Consider the following 19903-nt stretch of genomic DNA (forward strand, 5'->3'; position numbering starts at 1 on the left):
TTTCTGTACAGCACTTTGAGAATATCAGCTGATGTACGAAGGGCTATATAAAAATAAATTTGATTTGATTTGATTTGTCCTGTGAACAGGCACAATGTTTTCCCCACAGATGAGTCAGTGTAATGATGAATCTCTGTACTTCAGTTGACTGCTGTGTAGTCTCATTCTCTAACTTCTGCCTCCATCTGGACGAGAAGGGTGCTTTTGCAGCATTTCTGCATCTGCAGGAACCCCTCTTTATACTTATATTGGTCAATTTTAAGCTAGAACAACGTTGGATGCCAGCCGCCGATAAACCCAACAGAAGAAGGGGCGGGGGAGACAACGGTATCTAGCTTGCCGTATACCGGTAAACAATGCCCCCTGTTGGCACTGTTTTCCCGCAGTTCTGTTAATGACGGTGAGGGCAGGTGTTCGACAGGGCAGGTGTTCGCTCCAGCTAGCTAGCAAGTAGGACTCTGGGAGGTGGGGTCGGAAAAAACTCAGACAATACTTTTATTTCCCTTTTGACCACATTCAAAGTGTCACAAGCATGGCGGTGTCATGTTTGAGGGTGGAGAGTGAAAGGGGGGTGTTCCTGCAGGCTGCAGTTGCACACTATTGATCTGGACAGAAGCACTGGGGAAACCTATGAGGAGAGAACGATTATAGGAAGGGGATAGAAAACTCAGATATTCAACCAGTATGCCCATGTTTGAGTGCTGTTGTGCGGAAGGCCCATATCAAACTGAGGTGTAGTTCAGCATGTTGACACTAGAGGGAGGCGTGGCTTTATTTTATGGCGTAAAACATTTTGTGTGGCAAAGACCAAATACTTCACCTGTCTATAGAGCAGATCTCCCACTGTTTAAATTATATTCCAGTGAGACTGGAATAAAGAGCAGTAAATTACAACACCACCACCATACCCTCCAACACAACCCAATAACCAGATACTGCAACACTCAAATAAAAGTCGCAATCCTCTGCTCAGACGTTGCATTTATCAATCAATTGTTGTGTGCCACGTCATCGACTGTTCTGTCAAGGCACCAGTTTTCATTAACATATGACGTCGTTCATTGATACTTAAAATAACTATCCAGGCGTTGTAAAGATCTGGCATGCGTCAGCAACTTCTAAACAGGGGAACACGGCCAACAATTTATTTGGAGGTTTACGTTGGCGGATACTAATAGGCCAGATAAGGAGGGTGCAAAGGGAAATTGCTGCTGCTAAGGACACACCACCGGTCACAATCACCACGGTAGAACCACCCCTGCACAGACGTTGCATGCATCAACCAACCGTTGTCACGTCATCGACTGTTGCCGTCTGGTACCAGATTTATTTTACATATGTGGTTAGCTGATACTTAAAATACCTATCCAGGCGTTGGGCATAGGAACGCGACAGCTGTCTTGTGAACGTATACAACACTGTAATACAATTACTCAAAGTTGTACCCTGGTTTTTATGGAGCGCGTGTCTTTGTGTGTCAAAAAAGATACAAGTCAAATAAGCTTGTTGACCAATCAGGACCTAAATATGAATGCACACCAGATAATAATTTAACACGTTCATTATTTTTTTTTACGTAGTTTTTACACATAAATTACACTATCACTTGTATTTCATGTTTCAGCGATTCACGGATACGTACGCTATGATGCTGGTAAAGTGTTGTGTCCCGCACCTGCAACTGCCGCACTTCAGCGCAGACACACTTCCCCAAACTCTGGGAAAATACTCGTCATAAAAAAAACAGCTAGTTAACTGATGGATGCAAACAATGTTCTAGAAAAACGAAAATCTGTTTCAGTAGGTATATTTAGCAAGCTAGCCATTTAGCTAGGTGTCATAATCTAACATTCCCCTAATTTATATGACAGTTCTTATTTGATTAATGATGGTCGGACCCACCTATGTGAAACTAGACACAATAAGGATTAGTCACAATAGTGGAATTTGCGGTACGCCTTCAAAATAAAATTATCATTGACAGTGATGCAAATGAATACAAATAGTGCAACAATTGAACAGATCACACTAAACGAGGTTGGAATGTTGATATATATATATTTTTCGACACGGGGAGATGTTCGTGTACGAACCAATGGGAAGTGCTATAGAGGGGGCGTTCAAGCAGTAACCAATGGGATGCTGAAGGGGTGGGGGATGTTCATGAAGGAACCAATGGGATATTCGAGGGGGGCGTTCCTGCAGATTGCCCCACATTGTGGGCTGCAGTTGCACACTATTGCTTGTAATAATTAGATAGAGGACTCATTATAGATATAACCCGTTTTAGCTTGGCCATTACTATTGAGGGCTTCCATCATTTTAAAGTAGTCACCAGGGTGGTGATTCCTATGAGTTGGGAGCAATCAGCCAATGAAGAAGAAAATGTACTACCGGTACTTTAAAATGGCCATTCTGTTACGGATGCTATAATGACACATATGCGCCTCTATCTCTATGGCTTGTTGTTCACACGCTATCTGCCCTCTCATTGACTAGAATGGTCCCACCCGATCCGCCAACGTAAGCGTCCAAATTCCATCTTTGAAGACATGCATTTCCATTGTTAGTGCGGTCAATCGAATATCCTGTCAATAGAGCTAAGGATAATTTTCTCCGTTGCACTAGGCTACTCCAAAAACACACAACATTCCTAGAATGATGAAACCAGCAAAATTAGGATTAGCCTACATCAAGCTGTTCCCCTGCTTGATCAGCTGAAACGATTTAAAATAGGACCTAGCTTGGAGGTAGTGTGACCTAATCCTAAAACGAAATATACTTTACGCAGGCTATGAGTCTCAACCTGCACGCACAAGCCAGAGACTCCTATCCACAGGAAAATTACATTTTCAGTGAGTGCACATGTCTTCAATGCCACTTGTCAAAATGAAACCCATGAATGTGATGGTTCTCCACTTTCATTTCCAGGCCTGTAGAAACCAATATCATACCATCCAAGTGCAGACTAGGATACTCATAGTAATCTAGTGTTAAAATACTTGAATCCTTGCGTCAACCTGGACTAACATTGTAAATGTAAATCCGGGACATGCCAATGAGTATGATATATGTTACTTTTGTTATGGTATGTATTAATTTGATGTCCATCCATTTTGTAAGTACCCTGGTTTCTGCAAGACAGCGCCAGTGGGGATAGGTAGAGGAACAGATCAGTCTGGTCCAGACTCACTTGTAGGGATGCAGGATCTGGATTATGATGACACCAATGCCATTGGCCACTTTATCGGCGAAGCTCATCTCGACATATACAAAAGCCCCACTTTGCTGCCCAACAAGGTCACAATTCCTGTTCCTCTAACTCAGTGGTCACCAATCTTTGAGTCAAGATCACTTTCTGCATCAAAATGCAAGCCGAGATCTATCACTCAGATTTGTTAAAAACATGACTTAAAAAACGTAAGCCTCTGCAAACTTAACCAATTAAAAACAGTTATGTAGCAATGAGGTTTGTGCAGTAGGCTCTAGACCCAATACATTATCACTGCCTATTGGCTATTCTTGAATTGCTCTGCCAATGTTGTTCTTTTCAGACCATTTCAAAATTATATATTTTTAAATTAGGAACATGAACACAGGTAGTAGATCATTTTCTGTATTACTTGTGAGGCACAGCTAAGTGAGCATAATTAGCTTATTGTTTTGGTTTAACTTGACTGATGGCCTGCGTCTGATGGTCAGTCTGAGGGAGCAGCGATGAGTCTTACCAGACTCACCGTCCCTCTATTGAGAAAAAGGGACAGTCTTCCAGCTGATGGAGAAACTCAAGTCGGCCTCCCGGGTGGCGCGGTGGTCTAAGGCACGGCATTGCAGTGCTAGCTGTGCCACTAGAGATTCTGGGTTCGAGCCCAGGTTCTGTCGCTGCCGGCCGCGCCCGGGAGGCCCATGGGGCGGCGCACAATTGGCCCAGCGTCGTCTGGGTTAGGGAGGGTTTGGCGGCAGGGATGTCCTTGTCTCATCGCGCACTAGCAACTCCCGTGGCGGGCCGGGCACAGTGCACCGTGACCAGGTCGCCAGCCGACACATTGGTGCGGCTGGCTTCCGGGATGGATGTGCATTGTGTCAAGAAGCAGTGCAGCTTGGTTGGGTTGTGTTTCGGAGGACGCATGGCTCTCGACCTTCGCCTCTCCCGAGTCCATACGGGAGTTGCAGCGATGAGACTACAAATTGGAGGGGGAGAAGAAAAAAAAAGACAAGTCGCACTGCATTATTTCTGCCTCCTGCACCAATTCATGTTGTTACTCCTATGACCAGAGAAAGTGAAATATTCCTCTATATAAAAAAAAAGACAAGCCGATATTAATAACAAGCTTATCGGAACACTTTGCTATACTCATTCATTGCAGTGCTGGTTGTAGCGTGTGGAGTTAGGGAGAACGTGCATTTTATGGCTTATAAAAGTGTTGACAGTAATGAATAACAACTTAAACATTGACTTACACATAGAAACAGCAACTCTTAGCTCTATTCGTTGGATCTCTCTAGTCATAGTTTTAACGTTTTAAAATCTCATAGTACCAAGGCATTCAAGGCTTCTTTTTAGAGGCGATTACGGACTCCAAAAAGAAAACCAGCCACGTCGCGGACACCGACATATTGCTTCCAGACAAACTAAACACCTTCGCCCGCTTTGAGGATATTTGTGGATAATACAGTGCCACCGACACGGCCCACTAACAAGGACTGCGCCCCCACCCCACTCCTTTACCGTGGCTGACATGAGTAAAACACTTAAACGTGTTAACCCTTGCAAGGCTGCTGGGCCAGACGGCATCCCTAGCCACGTCCTCAGAGCATGCGCAGACCAGCTGGCTGGTGTGTTTACGGACATATTCAATCAGTCCCTATCCCAGTCCGATGTCCCCACATGCTTCAAGATTGTTCCTGTACCCAAAGAAGGCAATGGTGGCTAAGATAACCGAACTAAATGGCTATCGCCCCGTAGCACTCACTTCTGTCATCATGAAGTGCTTTGAGAGACTTGTCAAGGATCATATCACCTCCACCTTACCTGCCACTATAGACTCATTTCAGTTTGCATACCGCACCAACAGGTCCACAGACGATGCAATCGCCAACACACTGCCCTATCCCATCCGGACAAGAGGAATACCTATGTAAGAATGCTGTTCATTGACTACAGCTCAGTATTCAAACACCATAGTACCCTCCAAGCTGGAGGCCCTGGGTCTCAACCCCGGTCCTGGACTTTGAAGGGCCGTCCCCAGGTGGTGAAGGTAGGAAACAACATCTCCACTTCGCTGACCCTCAAGACTGGGGCCCCATAAGGGTGCGTGCTCAGCCCCCTCCTGTACACCCTGTTCACCCATGACTGCGTGGACATGCACGCCTCCAACCTCAATCATCAAGTTTGCCAATGACGTGACAGTCTACAGGGAGGACGTGAGGGCACTCGGAGTGTGGTGTCAGGAAAACAACCTCTCACGCAATGTCAACAAAACAAAGGAGATGATCGTGGACTTCAGGAAACAGTAGAGGGAGTACTGCCCTATCCACAACAAAGGGACAGTAGTGGAGAAGGAGGAAAGTTACGTTTCTCAGCGTACACGTCACAGACAAACTGAAGTGGTCCACCCACACAGACAGTGTGGTGAAGAAGGTGCAACAGCGCCTCTTCAACCTCAGGAGGCTTAAGAAATGTGGCTTGTCACCTAAAACCCTGACAAACTTTTACAGATGCAAAACTGAGAGCATCCTGTCGGGCTGTATCACCGCCTGGTACGGCAACTGCACCACCCGCAACCGCATGGCTCTCCAGAGGGTGGTGCGGTCTGCCCAATGCATTACCGGGGGCAAATTACCTGCCCTCCAGGACCCGATGTCACAGGGAGGCCAAAAAGATCATCAAAGACATCAACCACCCGAGCCACTGCCTGTTCACCCCGTTACCATCCAGAAGGCGAGGTCAGTACAGGTGCATCAAAGCTGGGACTGAGAGACTGAAAAACAACTTCTATCTCAAGGCCATCAGACTGCTAAACAGCAATCACTAACTCAGAGAGGCTGCTGCCTACATAGACACTCACTAATCACTTTAAACAATGCCACTTTAATAAGAATGTTCACATATCTTACATTACTCATCTCATATGTACAAACTGCATCTTATACCATCTATTGCATCTTGCCTACGACGCTCGGCCATCGCTAATCCATATATCTATATGTACATATTCTTATTCCATCCCTTTAGATTTGTGTGTATTAGGTAGTTGTTGGGGAATTGTTAGATTACTTGTTAGATATTGCTGCACTGTCGGAACTAGAAGCACAAGCATTTTGCTACACTCCCATTAACATCTGCTAACCATGTGTATGTGACCAATAAAATTTGATTTGGCTCGAGGAAACTGTGCAGACACAGTGATCTGAGCTATCTGATTGGCCAGTAGGCCTATAGGTGCACTCGAATTTGCTCTCTGGGCTTGTTCTACCTTCAGACAGATGAAATAGATAAAAATGGGAACACTTTGCCTTCCCGGCGTTAGGGCTGCTGAATCAAGTGCACCTACCGCCAACATGGTGAATAAATGAATAAAAATAAATAAAAAGGGAAGGCTTTATCTTTTTTTTTCTCCAGAAATGTTTGGTGATCGACTAGGAACGCCTTGGAGATGGACCAGGTGATCGCGATCAACCGGTTGGTGACCACTGCTCTAACTCATATGATACAGTGCATGGCCACAAGTATGTGGACCCCTGCTCATTGAACATATTCCAAAATCCTGGGCATTAATATGGAGTTGGTCCCCCCTTTGATGCTATAATAGCCTCCACTCTTCTGGGAAGGCTTTCCACTAGATGTTGGAACATCGCTGCGGGGATTTGCATCCAATCAGCCACAAGAGCATTAGTGAGGTTGGGCACTGATGTTGGCGATTAGGCCTGGCTCGCAGTTGGCGTTCCAAGTCATCCCAAAGGTGTTCAATGGGGTTGAGGTCAGGGCTCTGTGCAGGCCAGTCAAATTCATCCACACTGATCTCGACAAACCATTTCTGTATGGACCTCGCTTTGTGCACGGGGCATTGTCATACTGAAACAGGAAAGGGCCTTCCCCAAACTGTTGCCACGAAGTTGGAAGCACAGAATCGTCTAGAATGTAATTATATGCTGTAGCGTTAAGATCTCCCTTCACTGGAATTAAGGGGCCTAGCCCGTACCATGACAAACAGCCCCAGACCATTGTTCCTCCTCCACCAAACCATACTTGGCACTATACAGTAGGCACCATGCATTGGGGCAGGTAGCATTCTCCTGGCATCTGCCAAAACCAGATTTGTCCGTTGGACTGAGATGAAGACTGATTCGTCACTCCAAGAAAATGCATTTCCACTGCTCCAGTCCAATGGATGCTTGGCATTGAGCATTGTTATCTTAGGCTTGCATGCAGCTGCTCGGCCATGAAAACCCATTTCATGAAGCTCCCGACAAACAGTTATTGTGCTGACGTTGCTTCCAGAGGCAGTTTGGAACTCGGTAGTGAGCGTTGCAACCGAGGACAAACAATGTTTATCCGCTGTGCGCTTCAGCGGTCTCATTCTGTGAGCTTGTGTGGCCTACCACTTCGCGGCTGAGCCGTTGTTGCTCCTAGATGTTTCCACTTCACAATAACAGCACTTACATTTGACCTGGGCAGCTATAGCAGGGAAGACATTTTACGAACTGACTTTTTGGAAAGGTGGCATCCTATGACAGTGCCAAGTTGAAAGTCCCTGAGCTCTTCCGTACTGTCAATGTTTTCCTGTAGAGATTGCATGGCTGTGTGCTTGATATTTTTACACCTGTCAGCAGCGGGTGTGGCTGAAATAGCCAAAACCACTTTTGGCCATGTAGGCAGGGTATGTAACGAATTACAAGGTTAGCTAACATGCTAAGTAGTAGCAAAGTAGCTAAAAAGTAGTAAGTTTGTTTTTGTCTAAAGTAACCTGTCTTATGTAACCCTACCATACTAATTTGAGTGTCCTGGTTTTACATTTACTATGTTACATCTAGTCTATGAGACCAGGCTGCTTGTGTGGGTGGTAAATGTATGTTACCAAAAGGGCTTTTTGATCTTTTATTACCCACATGGTGAGTCAGGTATATGTAGCCCAGTTCTAGCCTAATACTAATGGCAGTTGAACAGGCTAAGCCTTCTACAGTATGTTTCACTTCCCCATCTCACTTCGCTCACATAACACGTCAAGAACAGGAGGTTAGTTCAAACTCCAAACAAGACATGACCAATACCATACAGGTTGATCAACAGCATCGTGATTACAATCAGTGATATTTTCATATTGAAAAAGTTGAGCATAATTTGAGTAAAGCATCGTGACAAATACTGCACCAGAGCTCACACTGCACAATCATAATGGAGACACTGCACAATCATAATGGAGATTTGCCCTGTTAAGAATCAGAATGACCATAAGTATAAAGCTTCTTGTATTGGTGAAACTCATATCCATTCTGTTGCATTGAATATTGTATCACTTGAATATTGTATCACCAGAGCACTCACAGTATAGCCAGGGGTTAAACTAGGAGGAAAGGAATTGGAAAAGAGTTCTACCAGCATGGTGGCAAACAGCAAATAGTGGGAATCAAATAGATTTCAGATTTTTTTTTAAAGTTATGGGAAAACAACCAAACTGGAAACAGTTCCACTACATGTTAAAATCCCAATTTAAAACTCATGGGTATTGCTATTTACAAAAGAGACTAATTATTTCCTTAATTTAACTCCATCACATTTTTAGCCCAATATGTCTCCCCTGCTCTTCTTAGTTTGAGACGTTTATAAAAATGTACATAGCTGCTATTGATATTTCCATTTTTTTTAGCAACCCTACTACCCCAATGCCCTCATGTTAACTTCTCCAGAAAAAAATAAAAATAAAAACATAACATGTATGACTGATCTCATGACAACAATACATTCTGGGTCACATGGCGTTGACTCATAAGCACAATGATGACACTAGCATATGGAATGCTATTTTAAAAGGGCATAGTGATGTCTTTCGTAGAAGGGGATATTTACAGTATAACAATCAAGGGGGTTTGGGGGGCTTCGCTTGTGAACTAATGTTTGAGACCACACACGGCGGCCATCTTTGATTAAAAAAAAAACGATTTGGGACCGCTGTACCTACACTATATATATATATATATATATATATATAATATATATATATTATATACACATTTGAGATGACGGAGCACGTTGTTGTGGCCGAACACACATCTCATGTTAAGCCATGAAAATCATAGACCATTACAACTTTCAAACAAAGATTCACAAAACTACTGCAGCGAGGAACTTCAAAAGAAAAACGGTTTTGTATCCAATTCAAGTCTTGTGGCAACTTCAGTCATCGATGGGAAAATTGCTTCATTTTCGTCTTCAAACATAAACATGACGTATTTGCATGCTACCCCTAACGTTGATCAGCCACCATCAATGACTAGAATTGCTTAGCTCACAATGCACAAGCTATCAAATCTTTCCTATTTTGTTGTTGTCGAGTGAATCTAGAGAGTTAAACTGTAAAGATCCTTTGATTGTCCTAGCAGAGGAGATGGACACGGTGGTTGTGAGACAGTAGGACCTCTTTACTGAGCATGTCAGAAAGACGATGCTTTCAGAGATACACGCGCGCACACAGTTAATGAGTAACATTTGGAACAGTTCAGATAAAATGTCATTGCAGGACACTTACTTGAGCTTTAAACATTTTACTTGGAAAGGCACAAACTATGATTTCCTGGTAAATTATTCTGATGTAGAAATAAAACTGAAAGATATCTTTTTTCATGTAAATTGACATTTCGGCCCGTACTCAGATATGCACTGAGTGTACAAAACATTATGTACACCTGCTCTTTCCATGACAAACTTACCAGGTGAATGCTATTATCCCTTATTAATGTCACTTGTTAAATCCACTTCAAATCAGTGTAGATGAAAGGGAGGAGACTGGTTAAAGAAGGATTTTTAAGCCTTGAGAAGAATTGAGAATTGAGACATGGATTGTGTGTGCCAGGGTGAATGGGTAAGACAAAATATTGAAGTGTCTTTGAACAGGGTTTTGTAGGTGGCAGGCGCACCAGTTGGTGTCAAAAACAGCAACGCTGCTGGGTTTTTCACACTCAACAGTTTCCTGTGTGTATCAAGAATGGTCCACCACCCAAAGGACAACCAGCCAACTTGACAACTGTGGGAAGCATTGGAGTCAACATGGGCCAGCATCCCTGTGGAACACTTTCAACACCTTGTAGAGTCCATTCCCCGATGAATTGAGGCTGTTCTGATGGCAAAAGGAGGGGGGGAGGCGCAACTCAATATTGGGAAGGTGTTCTTAATGTTTTGTACAGTCAGTGTTAGCCTTGTATAGGACTCTTCCTAGATCAGTCTTCAGTTGTTTTCTTGTTTGTTAATTTCAAACCTAGAATTCCATTGTACTTTCTTTTTGTTTCCAAAAGTGCAACAAGAAGAAGAGAGCTTAATATCAGTTACTCTCAGTCTTCCACAGTACCTGAGGCCAGTGACTGTGCTACAAAGTCCACATTGACAGAATGAAAGCCAGAGAAGAAAAAAAGAATACAAAATGAATTCCAGTACACTAAAACAGACATTTGTTTTCAATCCAGGGAGTTGACTTTGAAAACAACAGAGGATTAAATAAAAAAACTCAACAACATAAAAATCCTCCAATTGTGATTTAGATGGTGTTTCCTGTTGCGCTCAGTGATTCCAGAGTTATCATTAGTATAGTTCAGTCTTGCTTCTTACCTTGATCCCACAAATAAAGGACTATTTCTATGGAACAGATTTCTTTCCCTCGACTCATTGACAGTTCCCTCAGATCAATGGCTGTTGAACAGTAAATGCTATGTATGGAATCTAGAATACAAGAACTGTTTCAAACAGTATCATTATCTTCTATTCACGCCACGATATTCGCGTTTCTTTGTTACAGCTTTTAAAACGTTCTCTCTTTATTATGCAGGTACTTTAACGGTTTCTTTCTTTTGGAAGCCAGTGTCTGTTGTGAAGCCCACAAAGTCTGTAGGACAACATTGCTTTACACGCCTGTAGCAGAAGAGCGCTGAGGAAGATGGAGAAGAGCGAGAGGGAGAGGGAGAGAGAGAGAGAGACTGGGGAAGGGAGATAGGATGGGTGATCGGTGTGGTTTCTTCCATTTGAAACTTGAAAGTGAGCAGAATGTTTCAAGTTCCCGCCGAGGTCTTCTCTTCACTTGTGCCGCTGGAGAGTTTTCCTCTTTCTCATTTTGAAGAAACAGCAGCACCTGCAGGCAAGGGGACACACTCATTTAGTTTCAAAAGGAAATGAATGTTGCATATCAAAAAATGCAATGTTTTAAAGCTAAAAAAAAGCGAAACTGAACATTAGAGGCCGTAAACGTGGAATCTGTTAAATGTTTTGTTGTAACAGGATTTTGAATGACTGGGTTCAGATATAATTTGACTGTGTTTCTGGCCACGACTGCCAGAGGTAGTGCGACCGAGCAGAGCATGGTGAGCCACTGCAGTCAACGCCAGGGACAGAGCTGTCTTACTTTGTATCATCAGCCACCTCCACCTCGGTGGGAGCAGTGATGGGAGCGTTGGAGTGTCCCGCCGTCGGGTCGTCAGTGTTCAGCTCTCCATTCGTCGAGCTCATCACCTGTACAGGTGAAGACAAGGAATTCAGACAGGATGTCTGTGCATGACTAATTATCTTGTCATTTATCCTTCATATGAAGTGAGAGTGAGCATTAGCTTATGACTCTTACCTTTGACGACATTACAATGTAAAAGAGCTGGCAAGAAAGGCATTTCACTGTACTTGTGCACGTGACATTTAAACTTAAAATGGATTTACTCGTTGGTAAAAAGAGGTCATTATTTCAAAGGATGCAATTCCCTTCCAAAACCCTAGATGGCACATTTGCTCAAAAAAATCATCTTCAAAATGTAATCATCTGAGACGGCAGACTGTACATCACTTTAAGCGAGTCATAATTGCGCCATAAAGGACTCTAGATGTGAAATCTCCACTTCCAAATTGTCATGTTTTCATGTGAAGGGTGTAGCTAACAGGCATCTCCTGAGATGCTGTTGCCCCTTCATCCCTTTAAAGGTTGAGTCTGTGCTGAGACAGTGCATGCTCAATCAGATCCTATATCACACCCTTTTCCAGGGAGAGGGGAGGGGGTTCCTGTCCTGATAATGGCTTCAACGGCCGCAGGGTTCCCGACTGTGCTTCCCTCCCCTGTTATCAGCCTGGATGAGTGAAGCAGAGCAGGCAGACAGAGAAGATAGACAGACAGCGACACAGACAGAAAGACCGAGACACAGCGACACAGACAGAAAGACTGAGACACAGCGACACAGACAGAAAGACCGAGACACAGCGACACAGACAGAAAGACTGAGACACAGCGACACAGACAGAAAGACAGACACACAGCGACACAGACAGACAGACAGCAACACAGACAGCGACACAGAGCGACACAGACAGACAGACAGCAACACAGACAGCGACACAGACAGACAGCGACAGAAACACAGACAGCGACACAGACAGACAGCGACAGACAGACAGCGACACAGACAGACAGACAGCGACACAGACAGACAGACAGCGTCACAGACAGACAGACAGCGTCACAGACAGACAGCGACACACACACACAGCGACACAGACAGACAGACACAGTGACACAGACAGACAGACACAGTGACACAGACAGACACAGCGACACAGACAGACAGACACAGCGACACAGACTGCGTCACAGACAGACAGAGCGACACAGACAGCGTCACAGACAGAGCGACACAGACAGCGACACAGACAGACAGACACAGCGACACAGACAGCGTCACAGACAGCGTCAGACAGACAGAGCGACACAGACAGACAGCGACACAGACAGACACAGCGACACAGGCAGACAGAAAGCGACACAAACAGACAGAAAGCGACACAGACAGACAGCGACAGACAGACAGCGACAGACAGACAGCGACACAGACAGACAGCGACACAGACAGACAGCGACACAGACAGACAGCGACACAGACAGGCAGACAGACAGCGTCACAGACAGGCAGACAGACAGCGTCACAGACAGGCAGACAGACAGCGTCACAGACAGGCAGACAGACAGCGACACAGGCAGGTAGACAGACAGCGACACAGGCAGACAGACAGCGACACAGGCAGACAGACAGCGACACAGACAGAATCACAGACAGACACACACAGACAGCCACACAGACAGACAGCGACACAGACAGACAGCGACACAGACAGACAGCGACACAGACAGACAGCGACACAGACAGACAGACAGACAGACAGAGAGAGAGAGAGACAGACAGCGACACAGACAGAGACACAGCGACACAGACAGACAGCGACACACAGACAGACAGACAGCGACACAGACAGACAGACAGCGACACAGACAGACAGACAGCGACACAGACAGACACACAGCGACACACACAGACAGACAGCGACACACACACAGAGACACAGACAGACCGACAGCGACACAGACAGCGACAGACACAGACAGTCAGCGACACAGACAGAAACAGACAGACACAGACAGACAGACAGACAGCGACACAGACAGACAGACACAGAGACACAGAGACAGAGACACAGACAGACAGACAGCGACACACAGACAGACAGCGACACAGACAGCGACACAGACAGCGACACAGACAGCGACACAGACAGCGACACAGACAGCGACACACACAGCGACACACACAGCGACACACACAGACAGACACACACAGACAGCGACACAGAGAGACAGACAGACAGACAGAGAGACAGACAGCGACACAGCGACACAGACAGACAGACAGCGACACAGACAGACAGACAGCGACACAGACAGACAGACAGCGACACAGACAGACAGACAGCGACACAGACAGACAGAGACACAGACAGACAGACAGCGACACAGACAGACACACAGACAGACAGCGACACACACAGACAGACAGACAGCGACACACACACAGAGACACAGACAGCGACAGACAGCGACACAGACAGACCGACAGCGACACAGACAGCGACAGACACAGACAGACAGCGACAGACACAGACAGACAGCGACACAGACAGAAACAGACAGACAGACAGCGACACAGACAGACAGACAGCGACACAGACAGACAGACAGACAGACAGACAGCGACACAGACAGACAGACAGCGACACAGACAGAGACACAGACAGACAGACAGCGACACAGACAGACAGACAGCGACACAGACAGACAGACAGCGACACACAGACAGACAGCGACACAGACAGACAGCGACACAGACAGCGACAGCGACACACAGACAGCGACAGCGACACACAGACAGCGACACAGACAGACAGACAGCGACACACACAGACAGACAGCGACACACACAGACAGACAGCGACACACACAGACAGAGACACACACAGACAGACAGCGACACACACAGACAGAGCGACACACACAGACAGAGCGACACACACAGACAGAGCGACACACACAGACAGACAGACACAGCGACACAGACAGCGTCACAGACAGCGTCACAGACAGCGTCAGACTGACAGAGCGACACAGACAGACAGCGACACAGACAGACACAGCGACAGACAGACAGCGACACAGGCAGACAGACAGCGACACAGGCAGACAGACAGCGACACAGGCAGACAGACAGCGACACAGGCAGACAGACAGCGACAGACAGCAACAGACAGCGACACAGACAGACAGCGACACAGACAGACAGCGACAGACAGCGACACAGGCAGACAGCGACACAGGCAGACAGCGACACAGGCAGACAGCGACACAGGCAGACAGACACAGCGACACAGGCAGACAGACACAGCGTCACAGACAGCGTCAGACAGACACAGCGACAGACAGACAGCGACACAGGCAGACAGACAGCGACAGACAGCGACACAGACAGACAGAAAGCGACACAGAGACAGACAGCGACACAGACAGACAGACACAGACAGCGTCACAGACAGACAGACAGCGACACAGACAGACAGCGTCACAGACAGACAGCGTCACAGACAGACAGACAGCGACACAGACAGACAGACAGCGACACAGACAGCGACACAGCGACACAGACAGCGACACAGGCACACAGACAGCGACACAGGCAGACAGACAGCGACACAGGCAGACAGACAGCGACAGACAGACAGCGCCAGACGGACAGCGACAGACAGCGAAACAGACAGACAGAGACAGACAGCGACACAGGCAGACAGACAGCGACACAGACAGACAGCGACACAGGCAGACAGACAGCGACACAGGCAGACAGACAGCGACACAGGCAGACAGACAGCGACAGACAGACAGCGACAGACAGACAGCGCCAGACGGACAGCGACAGACAGACAGACAGAGACAGACAGCGACACAGGCAGACAGACAGCGACACAGGCAGACAGACAGCGACACAGGCAGACAGCGACAGACAGAGACAGACAGCGACAGACAGACAGCGACAGACAGCGAAACAGACAGACAGAGACAGACAGCGACACAGGCAGACAGACAGCGACACAGGCAGACAGACAGCGACACAGGCAGACAGACAGACAGCGACAGACAGACAGACAGCGCCACACGACAGCGACAGACAGCGAAACAGACAGACAGCGCCAGACGGACAGCGACAGACAGCGAAACAGACAGACAGCGCCAGACGGACAGCGACACAGGCAGACAGACAGCGACACAGGCAGACAGACAGCGACAGACAGACAGCGACAGACAGACAGCGACAGAAGGACAAAAACAGACAGCGACACAGACAGACAGCGACACAGACAGACAGAGACACAGACAGACAGAGTCACAGACAGACAGAGTCACAGACAGACAGAGTCACAGACAGACAGAGTCACAGACAGACAGAGTCACAGACAGACAGACAGTGACACAGACAGAATCACAGACAGACACACAGACAGACACAGACAGACAGAGTCACAGACAGACAGCGACACAGACAGACAGAGACACAGACAGACAGAGACACAGACAGACAGAGACACAGACAGACAGAGTCACAGACAGACAGAGTCACAGACAGACAGAGTCACAGACAGACAGAGTCACAGACAGACAGACAGTGACACAGACAGAATCACAGACAGACACACAGACACACAGACACAGACAGACAGCGACACAGACAGACAGCGACACAGACAGACAGACAGCGACACAGACAGACAGACAGCGACACAGACAGACAGACAGCGACACAGACAGACAGACAGCGACACAGACAGACAGACAGCGACACAGACAGACAGACAGCGACACAGACAGACAGACAGCGACACAGACAGACAGACAGCGACACACACAGACAGACAGACAGCGACACAGACAGACAGACAGACAGCGACACAGACAGACAGACAGACAGCGACACAGACAGACAGAGACACACACACAGAGACACAGACAGCGACACACAGAGACAGACAGACAGCGACAGACAGAGACAGACAGAGACAGACAGAGACACAGAGACAGAGACACAGACAGACAGAGACACAGACAGACAGAGACAGAGACACAGACAGACAGATACAGACAGAGACAGACAGAGACAGAGACACAGACAGAGACACAGACAGAGACACAGACAGAGACACAGACAGAGAAAGCTGGAGTGGACAGACACAGCCATGCAGCACCATGCGCAGCACCATGCGCAGCACCATGCGCAGCAAGCAGTACCTGGACAGAGCCCCCCAGCCTTTCGGCCACAAGATGTGACCCCAGTGTCTCCGTATTGGTCATTGGAGACAGCTGACGCTGAGCCTCATCTCCTTTGGCCTCAGGCAACTGACAGGGGGGCAGGGTGTATGGGGGCGGGAGTAAAGAGGTGGGAGGTAATGTGGTGGTGGTGGTGGTGGGAGAGTGGGATGGGGAAGTGAATGAACAAAAACAAAGAAACAAATGGAAATAAATACAGAAGGCAGGCTTGTTAAAACTATGTTAACAGAAGAAAAATAGAGCAAAACATAAAGCAGAGCCCACTGACTGATGCAAGAGTAAAAACAGCCTTGATCGGAAAAAACAAAGCATCTTGACTTCTATTCCAACATCTATATTTTCTATTGATCTGACTGAATTAGCTAATAATTGTTCTGATTCTATTCCTGGTTTCTGCAACAACAACAAAAATCTAACTGTTTGTGCTATGCAACGTGTTGCATGTTTATATTCATAAATGATATGTCCTACTCTGGAGAGCCATACATAACCACCATACATAACCACCATACATAACCACCAGAGTCCACAGCAATCAGAAAACCGGATGCACTTTGCCTTAGAGGAAAAGATTATGACTAATAAAGTTCAATTAATCATCGTGTATTGGCAAAAATGTAAACAATGTGTCACGTTGGTGACAGTGTAGTGGGACCAAGGCTGAAATAGCATGCTGATAGAACAAGGAAAAGAAAACTATTTCGCCACACACTAAGCAAACTGCTTTGTCATTGCTGATGTGAGCAACGCAGTTTCAACACATGCATGAAATAACTAGTTCTTCAGGAGGCAGGCTGAAGACAAAACCGTCCAATGCTAAAACAGCTCCACCTTTCAAAGACAATTCTAATCATTTCATCAGCTCCCCATCTTTCTTGCTCAATCGCCACAACAGAGTAAAGAGGAAATTGAAGAGGTTGGATTAGACAAAAGGTGACATTGTAAAAAAAAAAAGAGGCCATATTGTTGAGGAGGCGGAGATTAAGATAGGAGGCTTGGCGGCTGCCTCTGAGACACGGGGAACTCGACTGACGAGGTGGGCTGGTGCGGCGGGCTCACCTGGTTTTTGGTCTGCTGTTGTGCTTTGTCTCTGCTGGGCTGAGCGGGCGTGTCACTGGGGAAGGGACCTACCGGTGTAGGCTATGGTGGGGGGGACAAAATGACAGCATTTTACCTAGGACATCCAAATCGTGGCTGAGAATACTTTACACTCACCACAAGCTGAATATATTCATATATTATATAATAAAAAAAGAAAAGGCCCTTGAATCACTGAGACGTCACAGGAAATCTCCATTTTGATCCTTTTGTGATTATTTACAGAAAAAGACTAATGAAAGTCTGCAGATAAAGGGGTCAAGTGCTCCACTCAAAACGTTGAATAGGAAGAAAAAGCAAGATGATGGAGACTCACAAGTGGCTTGCCGACCCAGTCGTATTCATAATCAAAGACGTAGCCGTTCCTGTCAAACAGTTCAGTGAAGAGTTTCCGTAAGTAGTCATAATCAGGTTTCTCAAAGAAGTCCAGCCTCCTCACGTAACGCAGATATGTGGCCATCTCTTCTGCAGCAAAGGACAGAGGCACACAATCATTTCATTTGCATAAACTGAACTAGATCGTGGCCTAAAGCGTTATGAAGATTCCAAATGAAACCAATCAAACCAAAATGGCAGTACTGACCCGGGAAGCTTTCACAAAGCACTTCAATTGGGGTAGCTCGCTTGGTATCTCCAATCTTCTGATACCTCTCCTTCAACGTGTCCGCCTGGAATCAACAGACAGTGAAACAATTATCCTCCCATGTGTTTAGCTTTAATTACCACAAAGCACAGTAGAGTTGAAAAACTACAGCTTTGCAGAATGCACAATATCACAGCCACATCTGGGGCAATACACAGCTGGAGGCAGCATGACTGAATGAGCATAATGTTCACATGTAGAATATTTAAGGTGTCTTAGTTTGCCTCCACATGCATATCCTCTCTTAAAAAACAAACTCTTACTCAGAATAACTGCATACCAAGAGGCAAAAGGCCTCCTGTGGGGATGGGGGCTGGGATTAAAATAAAAAATGTAGGACAAAACACATCATGACAAAAGAGACAACGCTACCTAGAGAGAGAGAGAGACACCACAACGCTACCTAGAGAGAGAGAGACACCACAACGCTACCTAGAGAGAGAGACACCACAACACTACCTAGAGAGAGAGAGAGAGAGAGACACCACAACGCTACCTAGAGAGAGAGAGAGAGAGAGACACCACAACGCTACCTAGAGAGAGAGAGAGAGAGAGACACCACAACACTACCTAGAGAGAGAGAGAGAGAGAGAGAGAGAGAGAGACACCACAACGCTACCTAGAGAGAGAGAGAGAGAGACACCACAACACTACCTAGAGAGAGAGAGAGAGAGAGAGAGACACACACCACAACACTACCTAGAGAGAGAGAGAGAGAGACACCACAACGCTACCTAGAGAGAGAGACACCACAACACTACCTAGAGAGAGAGAGAGAGAGAGACACCACACTACCTAGAGAGAGAGACACCACAACGCTACCTAGAGAGAGAGAGAGAACGAGAGAGAGACACCACAACGCTACCTAGAGAGAGAGAGAGAACACCACAACACTACCTAGAGAGAGAGAGACACACCACAACACTACCTAGAGAGAGAGAGAGAGACACCACAACACTACCTAGAGAGAGAGAGAGAGAGACACCACAACACTACCTAGAGAGAGAGAGAGAGAGAGAGACACCACAACACTACCTAGAGAGAGAGAGAGAGAGAGAGACACCACAACACTACCTAGAGAGAGAGAGAGAGAGAGACACACCACAACACTACCTAGAGAGAGAGAGAGAGAGAGAGACACCACAACACTACCTAGAGAGAGAGAGAGAGAGAGAGAGACACCACAACACTACCTAGAGAGAGAGAGAGAGAGAGACACCACAACACTACCTAGAGAGAGAGAGAGACACCACAACACTACCTAGAGAGAGAGAGAGAGAGA

The 19903-nt window shown here is 46.5% G+C and overlaps 1 protein-coding gene and 1 long non-coding RNA gene across 5 annotated transcripts in view; both read right to left on the bottom strand.

The window, feature by feature from the left end:
• Nucleotides 1-2041: 2041 nt before the first annotated feature.
• LOC145862998 (uncharacterized) lies at nt 2042-4825 on the bottom strand. The gene is made up of 2 exons (XR_014382312.1): nt 4462-4825; nt 2042-4181 (listed from the first exon to the last, which is right to left on the bottom strand). It is a non-coding gene; the product is annotated as an uncharacterized LOC145862998 (long non-coding RNA).
• A 3627-nt stretch (nt 4826-8452) lies between these two features.
• Nucleotides 8453-19903, bottom strand: part of LOC106584364 (casein kinase I) — a 50394-nt gene continuing 38943 nt past the window's right edge. Inside the window, exons 7-12 of one of the 4 annotated variants that reach the window (XM_014169589.3) lie at nt 18562-18646; nt 18295-18440; nt 17940-18020; nt 16842-16949; nt 11607-11713; nt 8453-11336 (exon numbers count right to left, since the gene is read on the bottom strand). In XM_014169589.3, coding sequence (XP_014025064.1) covers nt 11282-11336; nt 11607-11713; nt 16842-16949; nt 17940-18020; nt 18295-18440; nt 18562-18646 — 582 coding nt within the window. In that variant the 3' untranslated portion in view covers nt 8453-11281. Of the gene's footprint in view, nt 11337-11606; nt 11714-16841; nt 16950-17939; nt 18021-18294; nt 18444-18561; nt 18647-19903 lie in introns of all 4 variants that reach the window. The other 3 variants (XM_014169588.3, XM_014169592.3, XM_014169591.3) reach the window with 3 other exon arrangements.

Source organism: Salmo salar, chromosome 23, assembly GCF_965601325.2.
Source record: "Salmo salar chromosome 23, fSalSal1, whole genome shotgun sequence".
Lineage (NCBI taxonomy): Eukaryota > Metazoa > Chordata > Actinopteri > Salmoniformes > Salmonidae > Salmo > Salmo salar.